Raw genomic sequence first — 12,663 nt, 5'->3', positions numbered from 1 at the left:
GCTTTACGAATTTCAATAATTCTTTAATAAATAGTAGAAGATAAAAGATTTTTTTTTCACAACAATCATTATTTTACTTACAGAGATTGTGAACAAGATCGGCCAGCGTACGTAGTGTTTCAGCTGGAGAGAATACTAGACGTGAACAAGGAAACTTCTTACTTCGAGTGGGGGGAGCTCCAAAGAGACCTGGGTCGTTTGGCATCGGCCATCGACGTCAGCTTGTTGAAGACCATCTCGGATGGCTTCAGCCGACTACTGAACCAGATGTTAGCTGTGTCTACTGTCAATTTGGCGAAGTATAGGTACTTAACTGGAGTATACCTTTTTTCTTGACTACCTCGCACGATAGCGCCTTCATTTGTATAAATTTATTTTAATCAACTCTTCGAGGTAAGAGATGATAATGACAATTGAACAATAATAGGATCACAGTCCGATCAGGCCTGGCTAAGTTAATAGCGAAAACTAAAAAATACCGCAGAAGATTATGCTACAATAAATAATCGATTTTAATTGATATTTATAACGATACATTAAGTTTGTGCTAGGATAAATTAAAAATCTTTAAATATGAATCCTTAAAAATTTAAAATCCTAGGTACTAAAGAATATGAAATTATTTTAAAAAGAACTTTGAAAATTCATAAACATTAACTTTAACCACAATACTTTAATTAAATTCCATTGATAATAAAATAAAAACTTCAAATTTATTGTAGGATGGAATATAATGTACCACTGGTTGGCAAAGATCTTCCTTCATTAGTGGACCAACTTGAGAATATTGCAGCGCAAACATCCGATCTTACAACTGCTGGCAGATTGGAAACACTAGGTACTTAGTATAATAACATATCACTTTATAAATAACGAGTTATTAGCCGCAATTTTACCCGTGTGATTTTTCCACAGAAACACTTATTTTTCCGGAACGAAAAGTACCCTACGTCCTTGTTCGTACATACATGTAGTACCTAAACAAAATTTAAAGCGGGAAGAGGTAACAAACGAACTTGCTTTCGTATTTGTAATATTAGCCAGAGCCCCATTGCTCAGTTGTAATTTGTTGCGATGACACACCACGTTGTAGGTCCGTCGAGTTTTTCTATAGCAACTTAATTCGACGGATGTCAAACCGAAGCGGGGCATGGCATCATTTGTAGCATGTGTTTACGCGACTAAGAATCCAGGCAACTGATAGGAAACAATAACATAAAAACATAAAATCTCAAAATTATAAGGTTTATTTTGTTGACCCCGAGCTTACATGCTTCACGGATTCGAATGAAACCTGAATAAGGGAGAGAGAAAAGAGTTCATTATTGTCTTTTTATGTCCATAGCTACTCGAACACAGAGACTATATTTATCCAACATAAAACCTTTGGAGCAGCTTCGTAACGACGTGGTCTTCAAACTGACCGAGTTGGAGCTACAGCTGATGCCGTTCAGGAGAAAACTAAACATTTCCTTGAGCCACATCCACACAGCTCAATATTATATTGACAACCAGGGCGATGTAATAGCTCAGAAGGTAAATCAAAACTATTGTTTCAGAAATCTTTGATTTTGGTCTTTATATCGCGGTATATTTGTCGGTGCATGTTAAATTTGTTTCTAATCATAGAATTGCTTAAGACTTACAGCAATCTTGCAGATGTTCCATACAATATGTATCTCTCATTTCTGCAGAAAATGTCAGTATACGTGTCCCGCCTTCTCTCGCACGCAGCGAGCTGGCGCACACACGTGCTTGTGGCCGCCGGGACCCACGCGGCGCGTTGCAAACCTCTCTTCTCTGTGTACTCTGCTGCCAGGACGCTGCTGTGCTCCAAATACATCGCCTCTCTTGTGAGTAGCACTGCTTCATCACTTCAACAGATAGTGTCAATGTATGCGTTGCCAAGAACCACGCGGCGCGCTGTAAACCTCTCTTCTCTGTGAACTCTGCTATCAACGCTGATGTGCAAGTTTGATAGATAGCATACTCCTCATTTATTTATTTTTGCATAACAATAAGCTTTTTGTTTAAATACTAATTTGTATGTAGGAACTCGTACTTTTTGTTATTTTTTCTTGTTAAGAAATTGAAGCAATTCCATAGAAAAACCTTCAAATTAATAATGTCAATTTGTTGAGTTATCAATTTATCTCTGCCTCCATAAACATTCAACTAATTCGGTTGTTCAATGATCCGGAATGATCCCTGTTCAAAATGTAATACTGAGCAAACTTTGTCAATTTAATTTTATTTGAATGCTCCTTCACGGTTGGGTGTCGCTAACTTCTTTGTAAATTGTTATAACATTATTATGGTTATTAAACGGGCTCGATTACATTTTTGGATCTCGTCCTTTAATTGCTATCATGTTTGTCGCAATTGCCCTTCTATCTGCCATTCCAGAGACAGAATGAGTTAGATTTTCTTAAGTATCTTGATGGATTTTCCTTTCCACTTTAATTACAAAAAAATAATGGATACTTGTTTACGTCAGAGTACTTAGAAGTTAGATAGGTACCTATAATTAATTCCTATAACCTCTAAACATTTACTCTGCAGCATGGCTGGTGGGTTTGTGGGTTCCTCCTAGGAGTACTGTGGTGTACCGCCCTCGCTCCTCTCTGCGTCAAACTTTGGAGGAGCTACAATCGCAAACAGAGGGCGCTTGAGGCTATGACCCTCACCAACTTGGGATCAGGGTTAGTTGTTTTACGATTTAGCCTAAAAGTAGCTTAGAGATAGATGTCACTTGTTATTTCTCTAATCTAATAAATATTACCTCGAATAACTGCTCCGTCGTGGCGTGAAAAAAGGACAACAAACATTTTAGTTTGGAAGTAAATATTAAATAAATAGATATTTATATACTGATCCAGCTTAAGCAACACGCTGAAAAAAAAGTATTATTATTACTAGCCGTTGCAGGTAGCTATTAACTATGCCTATCCCAAATTTCATCAAAATCGGCCCAGCGGTCATAAAAGCATAATGTACAGACAGACAGCCTTCGGCATTTTTAATGCATATTATGTAATAAAACATAATTGTTTTTGCGGAGCCTTTGGCAAAATTCACAAGCAGAACAAAAATCAAAATTAAGTATAACTCTTGTCATAATGAGTCATAAACTATATTTGTACAGGCAACAAGAAACTCCGACTACGGCGCTCTGCGACGGCAGCAACTGGAACACACCTGGGTGAGTTAGTTTTAGTTCGGAAACATTATTTATTAACTTGGGACTAATGTCACAGTTTGTGCAGGATATTCGTCGAGCTATATATAGATACATGGGATGTTAGATTATTTAACAATACTACACCCACAACCAACGAAACTATACGTGTACTTCTAGTCACTTTTGAAAGACGAAGATTAAACGTAGTGTACAGAAAAAAGAATTCTATATGAAAGGTTTAGAAAATTCTTAAATTACAAAATATAATATTAGATCTAATACCTACTTAACCTACTTTTAATAAACTGTTGGTCATTTAAATATTTTAAATTATCATCAATGCTGGCATTAAACTTAACGCATTCACGACTTAGTGGCGCTTAATTATGTGTATATCTAATTAACCTCATGTCAATCGTCAGCTGCTTAAAATGTCGTGACAGGATTGTGTCATGACATCATAAAACTGACAAGACTATCGCTGACCTGTCATTCTACAAAATAGTGGGCGGAGCGAATAACAAAAGAATACACATGACAATAATATGACAGAAACAGTTTAATGAATAGGTTCGTAATTTTTTTGTTTTTTTTTTTTTTACTTGGCTATGGAATAAAAATTTTGTGGGTTTCATTGATTTGTTTTCGGTGAAGAAAATAATAGTGAATAAACCTGCACTGTATTTAATGATTTATCAGTATATATATATAAAGTTTAAGTAAGTATATATAAAGTTTAAAATTGAGAAACCAATTTTTGCTTTAGTTAATTATGTGTCAGATGACAAGGCGACACATTTTAATGATTTATCTATATTTTTTGTACCTTATTAAATTTTTCCGTCAGGCTATGTCTGTACAAAGTAGATATTTAAATAACAATAATTAGGCAAGTTTTTGGAGCTAATAGAGGCAAAAATATTTTTTTAATTTTTGTCTATTTGTTCACGCATCACGCGAAAACTATTAGATGGAATTGGATGTGGTTTTCATAGTTGTATAGCTCAAAACAGTAATTAATATTTGTTTATGTTTTAGGCCTCCGCCGCCTCGCAGTGATAGTTGGTGACCAATGGTGATTTAACAATGTTATTAGCACAAAGGACATTTTCTCACGATAACTGTGCTAATCGCGAACATGATCATTTGTGTGATACATTTTAGACAATAGCAAGTAAGTATATGCTAATAGTGAATAGTGGATCATTGGGTCTTGCTTGACGCGTGAAAGTATTGTATTCTATTATTACAAATTTTAATAAAGTATGTAGGATCTAGTTTGTTTTCAAAAATTCTTATCACAGTACCTATTGCGTTAGTACCTACATTAGGGCTTAGGACGCGAGAAGCGTTGCTATCGTTTGTTTTGTATCAAATTTTTCAAAAATTTCGTAATATCTGCAGCTATTTCAAAAGTTAAGAATAAGAATAAAATATATCTAAAAAATATCTAGAAAAATAATTGACTTGGGCGAACACCTATCAACATACCACATAGCTTAGTCGTAGTTCCCACGCACTATATGTGTACAAAAACTGGGACCAGATTTGAAATTCAACGAGCTATTAAAGCCGCATTTCGACTCTCATACACGCCACTGATTTGCAAGCTGCATACATGTGTGATTTACCAGGCATCCTAACTGCACTGCGGATTGCTACGCTACGCAATGTGACGCTGTGTATAAGATTGCCGGAGACACAATAAACACGTACACTAAGCGTCAACATAATATAAGCGTCTCGTCATAATAGTCTACAAAATCTGAAAAACACGAAGTCATGGGTGAAATTCATTTGGATGAAAAGTTATTTAAAAATTATATCAGTTCAATGGTCAACAGTTTGTTGGTGTACCATTACATACTCGAAAATTTTATACGACATAGTTTGAATCATCGTTATTGTTTTTAACACACAACCGTTTTATAGTGTTCAAAGTATCTTACTAGTTATTCATTGTTTCAAATTTATACGAGTAGTTGGGAAATAATACGAGCAAGTTAAGGTAATTTTACGCACGCTAACTGCTCATATACGACTTTGTATATCAAATTTATTTTCTTAGATTATTGTGAACTACTCTAGATACACATAATTTTCAGGCTGACCGCACGCTGACCATAAGTTTCAAATTATCACACAGCACCGCGTCGTATAACCTTGTCGCATTTGTAGCTGAGCTAGGACACCCGGTTAGATGCAATTTATGCAACCACCAGGATGTGTTTCGCAATTCAAGTAATATATGCGAATGTTCCTTTTGTTGAAATATCCAATTTGTTATAAACTAATGTTGTAATTTTGTGCAAAATAAACTACACAAAAAATAGACATACTTGATAGACCTACATACTATTTAATAACTTCATTGTTTACTTTTTCTATAAGTTTAATATTTATTTTTGTTACAACGCTGATTAAACAATTTTATGGAGTTTCGACGTACGTCAGTTTCAAAACCTATGGAAAACTACGGAGCACAACAAAGCCGCAACGTGTTACGTCGATGCAACGTAGCAATGGGGCATGGCTCCTACTTGAATCCAAATTAAAAATTCTTAATTAAATGACTTTCATCGAAAGTTCCTATAAAATCACAAAAGGTCCAAGCCACTGAAATTATTTCCAAAAATAGGTTAACCACCGATATAAATTGGCATTGAATTCGCAAAATTCGCCAATACTTTGAAAGCAAAATAGTGTAAGCCACCGGAAGATGTAAAGAACGTATAAAATTATAAATTACAGAAGAATAACTTTTATCCATACGTGCATACAAATATCTGTCTATAATACTAACTATAGGTATAGGTATATATCTGTCAGCTTAGTAAGCTTCGGTAACGCTTTATTGGGGCGAAAATACATCTGGAAGCTAAACTTGCAAGAGATCCCCGTCCTTATTGGCTGTAATCTCCATCATAGCCAGTAAATTATATACTGGCATGCTAGCTTCAGGTTATCCAGTAAGTATGAACCAGGTGATTAATTTTAACATTATATAGGGCAATCATTTGAGAGATTTGCTATAGCATGAACTACCTACGTTCATTTGGTTTTTCGAAATTTGTTATAAATACGAAACACATTTTTATTTTGTTACAATAAAGAAGTACTATATAACAGGTAATGCTTCTGCGGGGCACTGGCGGACCTACGCAAGCTTAATCGTCGCAGATGTTTTTCGCACACCACCACATTGCGCAGGCACTTTTGATAGCGTCCAATTAATTACTTCGTCCATAACATATACACACACATGCCAGCTGACACGTGATACATGCAAGTGTGTAAGCTACTATTTGACAATGTCGAAAAAATAATAAATATAATTCTCTGGCCTCACTATTTTGCTACAGAGCTATGTAATAAGCCGGAAGGTGTAAAGAACATATCACGCCATCTGACATTTGCAGCTGGCATTGGGCCAGACAGAATGGTTACCCGGCTATTGGGCTTCGTCTCGTATGTTTACTGCTAACTAGATAATAAAGAAATTCTGAAAACTACAATTTATTTCAAGTTTCCAATGAATTTGCTGTGTGTTCGTGCAACGGAATGTGGTTGGGAAATTTATTTCCAGTCGTTCCTTTATCTTGTTTGGAAAAAGCTTCATTATTTAAAAAATCTTTTGCTTTTTTAATTTAAATTTAAAACTGAAATCTTGATTTTATAGCACCCTTTCATTGCCTTAATTTTAAAGGAGCCTATTTTGAAAATATTTATTCAGAAATTGCATTTTTTACGTAAAATTTTAAACATTCATACATGTTCTGATATATAAAAATATATAAAATAAGATTATACATCAAACAAAATATTTACAACATATCTATGATATAAAATATTTTTAAATTTGACAAAATAATGTCGGTATCAGAGTCTTCTTCTTCGAGCGTCGACGCTCTCGAACGATTTCAGAATTAGATTTTCCCGGACAAGTGATGTCACTCAGATAGCGCCCGATAAAGAGAATAGGTAAGTTTTATTACAAAAATGACGTTTTTGATACAAGCATTTATTGTTGTCAGAGATCTTATTTAATGCGTGAAAAAAAACATCATAAGCCGTTGAGGAGTTGCCTCTTCGGGAGCCGTTCCTGAGTTCACCATCAGGACGTTAATGCCTTGTCTTCCAAACTAAATTTGTATACAAAATTTCAGCTCATATTACAGACATCCTGTTTCAAAATTGAGATTAAGATTCCACCAGAACATACATACATAAATAAATAAAAGCTTGTAAAAACTTGTCAACCCTCTCACAAGTAAATACGTTCAACTCAACTTGCGCAAGCTCATATAATGTTAATATGATCCATAGCCGACCGGTTAGCATTTTGGTGGCCTTAGATTACATTGCCACACACAGAGATCAATCTTATTGTTGCTCATGCGCATGCCGCGTCATAATACCTTATCATATCAGCTGTTGATTGATCTCGTTCGATCTTCTTTCATCGTGGATCAGACCTTGGTATGTCCATAGACGATGCTTTAAAAAGATTTATGTACATGTTACAAATGTACATAAGTCTTTTTAAAGCATCATATATAACGGTAACCCTTTTAAACATTAGAAATTATAATGGCAAAATCGAATATTTATGGTTACAAAAATAATACAAGCGATACATAATCGAATGAACTCAAGGCTGAAAAGTAGTCTAAAAGTTCAAAAATAATTAGGTAAAATCCCAAAATTGCCACAGACCTTGTCCTAGAATTTTGACAAAGGCTAATTAAGCAAACACATCATACCTTGTTATTATACTTATTGTAAACACCTACTTTGTCTGAGTTACTAGAGCGAAAAGTTTTAAAAAAATAATGAATCCATTACATCCTTATTTAAGCAGTTGTAAAGGAAAATTTGTTGACGATGGATGTTAAGCATAAGAATGCCGACGACCGTGCGAAGTGGAGGTGAAAAACTAGGAAAGTGGACCCTGGGCTTTGACGCTCAACGGCAAAGAAAGAAACAGGAAAAACGCTCAGGTGATAGAGAGAGAGAGCAAGTTTTAAAGGAAAACTTGATAAAAACAACTCAACACAAATCTTAAACATAATTTATATTTATTAATTAACTACCAAATCAATTCTAAACTACAATTTGAAATGTACAATAAAAAATATTTACTATAATATTTTAATGACTTTGAAAAATGAAAAAAATATAAATTCTTAGACTTGCATCGTGATATTCGCTGAAGTATACTTATACTCGTGTTAGGAGACTCCGCTCTTTCATGGTTACATATTGTAAGCTTAAATAACTGGCTACATTAAATATGGGAAGAACGAGAGGAAGGCTTTCTATCAAAATAATATTTAAAACGTGTATAGATTAAGAAAAAAAATGAAAATTATTCTAGGCAAGATCACGTTGAGGTCACAAAAACCGTAAAACAACAACATTAAAACGTAATACCGACCTTGAACTAGTGACTTACTAACATACATACAATGGTCTAAGTACACACTTCTTCATACAAATAAACGGTTACCAGACTCGTCTCGCAACATGACCAGAAGGTCTGCGAATACAAATGGATATGGCGTAGTAAGGTACTTACTTGCTAATTTTTAGATTGAAGCTTTTGAATAAGATTTGAAATAAATTTATTGCAGACAACAAAACACTAAAATAGTACAATGGTATTTGTGGTGAAGTTAATTTTCTTCTGAGAAAATTAACTTCACCAAAATTGATACATAGAATGATGACATGTACTCGTATGATGACATACATTTATTTATGTGCATGCTTTATTGGTTAAGATTTCCAATTACTGACAACTAGGCTCTGGTGACATCTTCTTGATTTATATAATGTGTTCCGCGGAAATCAAGACATTTGCAATACACAGTACACACTACCTATAAGTATTTTCGAAAAAACTAAAAGTGCCACCTCCATCTTTACAGTGTCAAGTGTTTCGTAATATAATAATGAAAACGGAACGAAGATGAGTAGTTCCGCCTTGAACTCAGTCATCGACCGTCAGAGGTCACTCCCGCGCATCTCCATGCACTATTGCATCATTTAACGCAAACGGTCAATGAACTTCCGCTTTGGTTTAATATTATCAGTACATTTAAAAGAAACAAGTTCTCCCAAAACTACATAACGAAAATATTAATCTAGCTTTTAGCGATAGCCTACGAATAATGTTCTGTGAAACAATGCTTCTTCCTTAATGTGATTCTAGGTCAAGCAAACAACCTATGCTATAGATTGTGATTCCCTCCTGAAATTCTAAAATATAAATGTGAAAATCACAGTAATTTTGATAGTCGGATTACAAAATGATCTTGGCTCCGTTGTTACCTATCGAGATATGGAACCATGAGGGTTTGATTAAAAATCATTTTTGAAATGCGACGAACGTCTATAGAGAACCATATCACACACATCTTACACAACCAGACAGGTTAGCTGACCTTTCTACAAAACTACGATCTAGATTCAGAGGATAAATGCATATGTCGAGTTAGAACTTACGAAACGGCATATGTAGCTACAACCCACCAGCAAAATTAATAAGAACACGTGTATACCGAACAGAGGTATGTTAAATTTATGGCAATGGACATTCACAATATTGTTTTTTTTTTAATTAAACTTGCTCAAAGATTCAAGATTCTTCTTCAAATTGACTTGAGTCAAAACTATGATTTACCTAAATGGCGAAACTAGATGTAACAGAAACTATTTACATGAGTATAACTACAAAATAACTAAATGGAACAGATAAGATACATGACTCAAATTTTAAATACTTAACCGAAACCATTTTAATTGACTCCACGAGACATACAATTTTTTAACACAAATCTCTTCTAGATCATGGCTCAATTGCAATCTGTCCTGTGACACAAGTAATGAGAGCATCTTAGTGCTGCCTGTGCTGAGTATCAGGTAATCCGGCCAATCTTGTGGACTTCTAATTTCAGCTCGGCGCAACTTCTAATCAAGATTTGCTTTTACACCGGATGAGTTCACTTATATTTTATATGACAAGTCTAAATGCAATTTTCAAATCTAAATATATATATACTAGCTTCGCACCGGTGCTTCGCTCCCGTGGAAATTTCGGGATAAAAAGTACCCCACAAATTTCATAACAATCGTCATTTTATGTGAAATAGTAACAATAATACATATATACCTACACACATAATATAAGTATTAGTTATAATATAAGTAGGATACTAAAAATTCAGAATAATAAATGAAATGTGCAAATGCAAATTTTGTTTTAGTTTAGGTTTGGGAAATACTACAATATATTTATAGACCTCTTGTGATACATGAAATTGAAATATAATACATTATATATTTTATACACATTCATATTACACATAGTAATGGAGCTCTGTCACGTAGGTTTTATGGGTAGGTTAGGTGATTACTAAAATGTACTCAATATTATTAGGACTTGTTTTTATATTTTTTTACTTCTTTGCTTTTGTCTTATTTCATTTCACGTTAATATACTAAAATCCACATTTTTCCACAATTTTACGTTTTATATGAAAAATATGTGAACAATGTACTATGCACATATTTTTGAATCAAATGCCAAAGGTCATACATAATTACTCAGTTCTAGAATGTCAACGGAAATTCACACACTGTGTCCCAAAGCCCAAAGCTAAGTTTGTTCATTTACTCCTTGCATCAAGAACTTCTGGAATTTATTTATAGTTTCTGAATTTTTTTATTAAATTGAATTTATATTATGTAAATAATTAATTTATTCAAGCTTCTACTTATTTTTGGTGTTGCTTTTTTAAAATGGCATGACAGTTCCAACAATAAAATAGAAATAGTACATCTTTTCAATCAAAATTGTTCTTGATTTAATTTGATGTCTTCGCAAAATACTTAAATAAAATCTTATAAATCTACCCGAAATAGATGTCTAGCTTTAAGAAAAAATCTAAATTTGATTGATATTTGATTCTGGTTATAAAAATACTACTTACGCAAGATAATTTTAATAGATATGTAAAATTGGAAAAGTGACATTTAGAAATACATTTTTATTAAATCTACTAACTTGTCTTGTGAATATAAAATGGTTTTTGATGTTGTCACCAAAACCATTTCCTATATACATATTCATAAGTTCTTCATATATTTTGAATTATTTCTAGAATTTGAATTATTTACAGAATTTCGTGAAATCAATTAATATTATTTTGTTTCTCATAGATAGATTTATAGTCTGAGAAAAACAGATGGATCAATACATACAATCTGCAATAAAAAAATGAATTTTAAAATTAATATGACGTTCATACATAACGTTCATCAATATTTCATATAAATCTTACATGGCTAGTTTTTTAAATCCTAATAAATTATTCAGACATAACAGATAACATCATGATCGCAGTGTATAAAGCAATATTATAGAATTTCAGATAGAAATCGTAGCCAAGCTCAGATAAGATTTTTAGGGCTTAAAATAAATACGAATATAATTACTTAATTAATTGAAATAAATATAAGAAAAAAAATTAAAATTAATTTTCTTTTCAACTTTTCATTAAAATGATCGAATATTTTTCCGTCGTTAACTGTCTTAATAAAAACTTATATAATGTTCTCCTTGGTCACTTAACATACTAAACACATAATTAATTTGTAAAACATGTGATTGCAATTTACACATAAATTGGGCATAAATAATTACGAGTTTTTTTCACCCAGTTCTAAAATCCTCCTTACTTTATCTTACAGATGTCATTTTAATGGCCATCATAGTAAGGTATTGGATAAAATGTTATCTCTCAGTTGATAGAAATAAAACTTCTTATGAGCTCTGCCGTTTCTTAGGGTTTCGTTCCTTAAATGGTGAAAACAGAATCCTCATTCGGATGTCATCGTTATCCATCTCTGTCCGTCTGTCAGTTATGTGCTCTCTATCAACTGAAAAGCAGGTACATAACAAAAGCGAATTTTTCCGGAACCCTCGCGTTTGACCGTTTGTTTTTTGATGATGCAATCAAATATCAGAAATAAGTAATACTTATAACAATATGTCTATTATTTTAACTGCATTTAGCAAGTATTTTTTCACTTGAAACTGGAGCGAATGAGTCACAACGATTTAATTGGTAATTATAAAAATTAACCACATCTTAGCAATGCACTGTTGCAGCGAGTCTTTGCGAAGTGCATAACGCATAATTACAGTAATTTTTCCTTCTAATTAGAAGTGTTTTGAAACAAGCAAGTGAAGCAAGACTTACAAAGGTTGTCCTTTATATGGTAATAACATTTTATGGATTAGTATATTTCTTATGTTGAAATCCTACACTATCGCTGCACTCAGACCGACAGATGCCGACGGGAATCGCATAGTTTGTATAGGTATGAGCTTTATATTACCGCAAGGAAAGCCAGTATTCAATAGCATGAGATTTTATGAGATCGATCGAAATCGTCAAAAGAAGAATGCTAAAAAA

At 33.3% G+C, this 12,663-nt stretch overlaps 1 protein-coding gene across 3 annotated transcripts in view; it reads left to right on the top strand.

Moving 5' to 3' along the window:
- prom (prominin) overlaps positions 1-12,663 on the top strand; it is a 40,653-nt gene that overhangs the window by 16,731 nt on the left and 11,259 nt on the right. Inside the window, exons 12-19 of one of the 3 annotated variants that reach the window (XR_008404868.2) lie at positions 84-305; positions 723-838; positions 1,346-1,536; positions 1,695-1,853; positions 2,563-2,702; positions 3,146-3,202; positions 4,220-4,355; positions 5,287-5,473. Coding sequence is in view for 1 of the 3 variants with exons in the window: in XM_053748316.2 (XP_053604291.1) it covers positions 84-305; positions 723-838; positions 1,346-1,536; positions 1,695-1,853; positions 2,563-2,702; positions 3,146-3,202; positions 4,220-4,250 (916 nt within the window). In the remaining 2 variants the exon portion in view is untranslated. Of the gene's footprint in view, positions 1-83; positions 306-722; positions 839-1,345; positions 1,537-1,694; positions 1,854-2,562; positions 2,703-3,145; positions 3,203-4,219; positions 4,459-5,286; positions 5,474-12,663 lie in introns of those variants that run through there. The other 2 variants (XR_010369978.1, XM_053748316.2) reach the window with 2 other exon arrangements.

This window comes from Plodia interpunctella, chromosome 8 (genome assembly GCF_027563975.2).
Source record: "Plodia interpunctella isolate USDA-ARS_2022_Savannah chromosome 8, ilPloInte3.2, whole genome shotgun sequence".
NCBI lineage: Eukaryota > Metazoa > Arthropoda > Insecta > Lepidoptera > Pyralidae > Plodia > Plodia interpunctella.
This window is presented reverse-complemented; position numbering and strand designations above follow the sequence as displayed.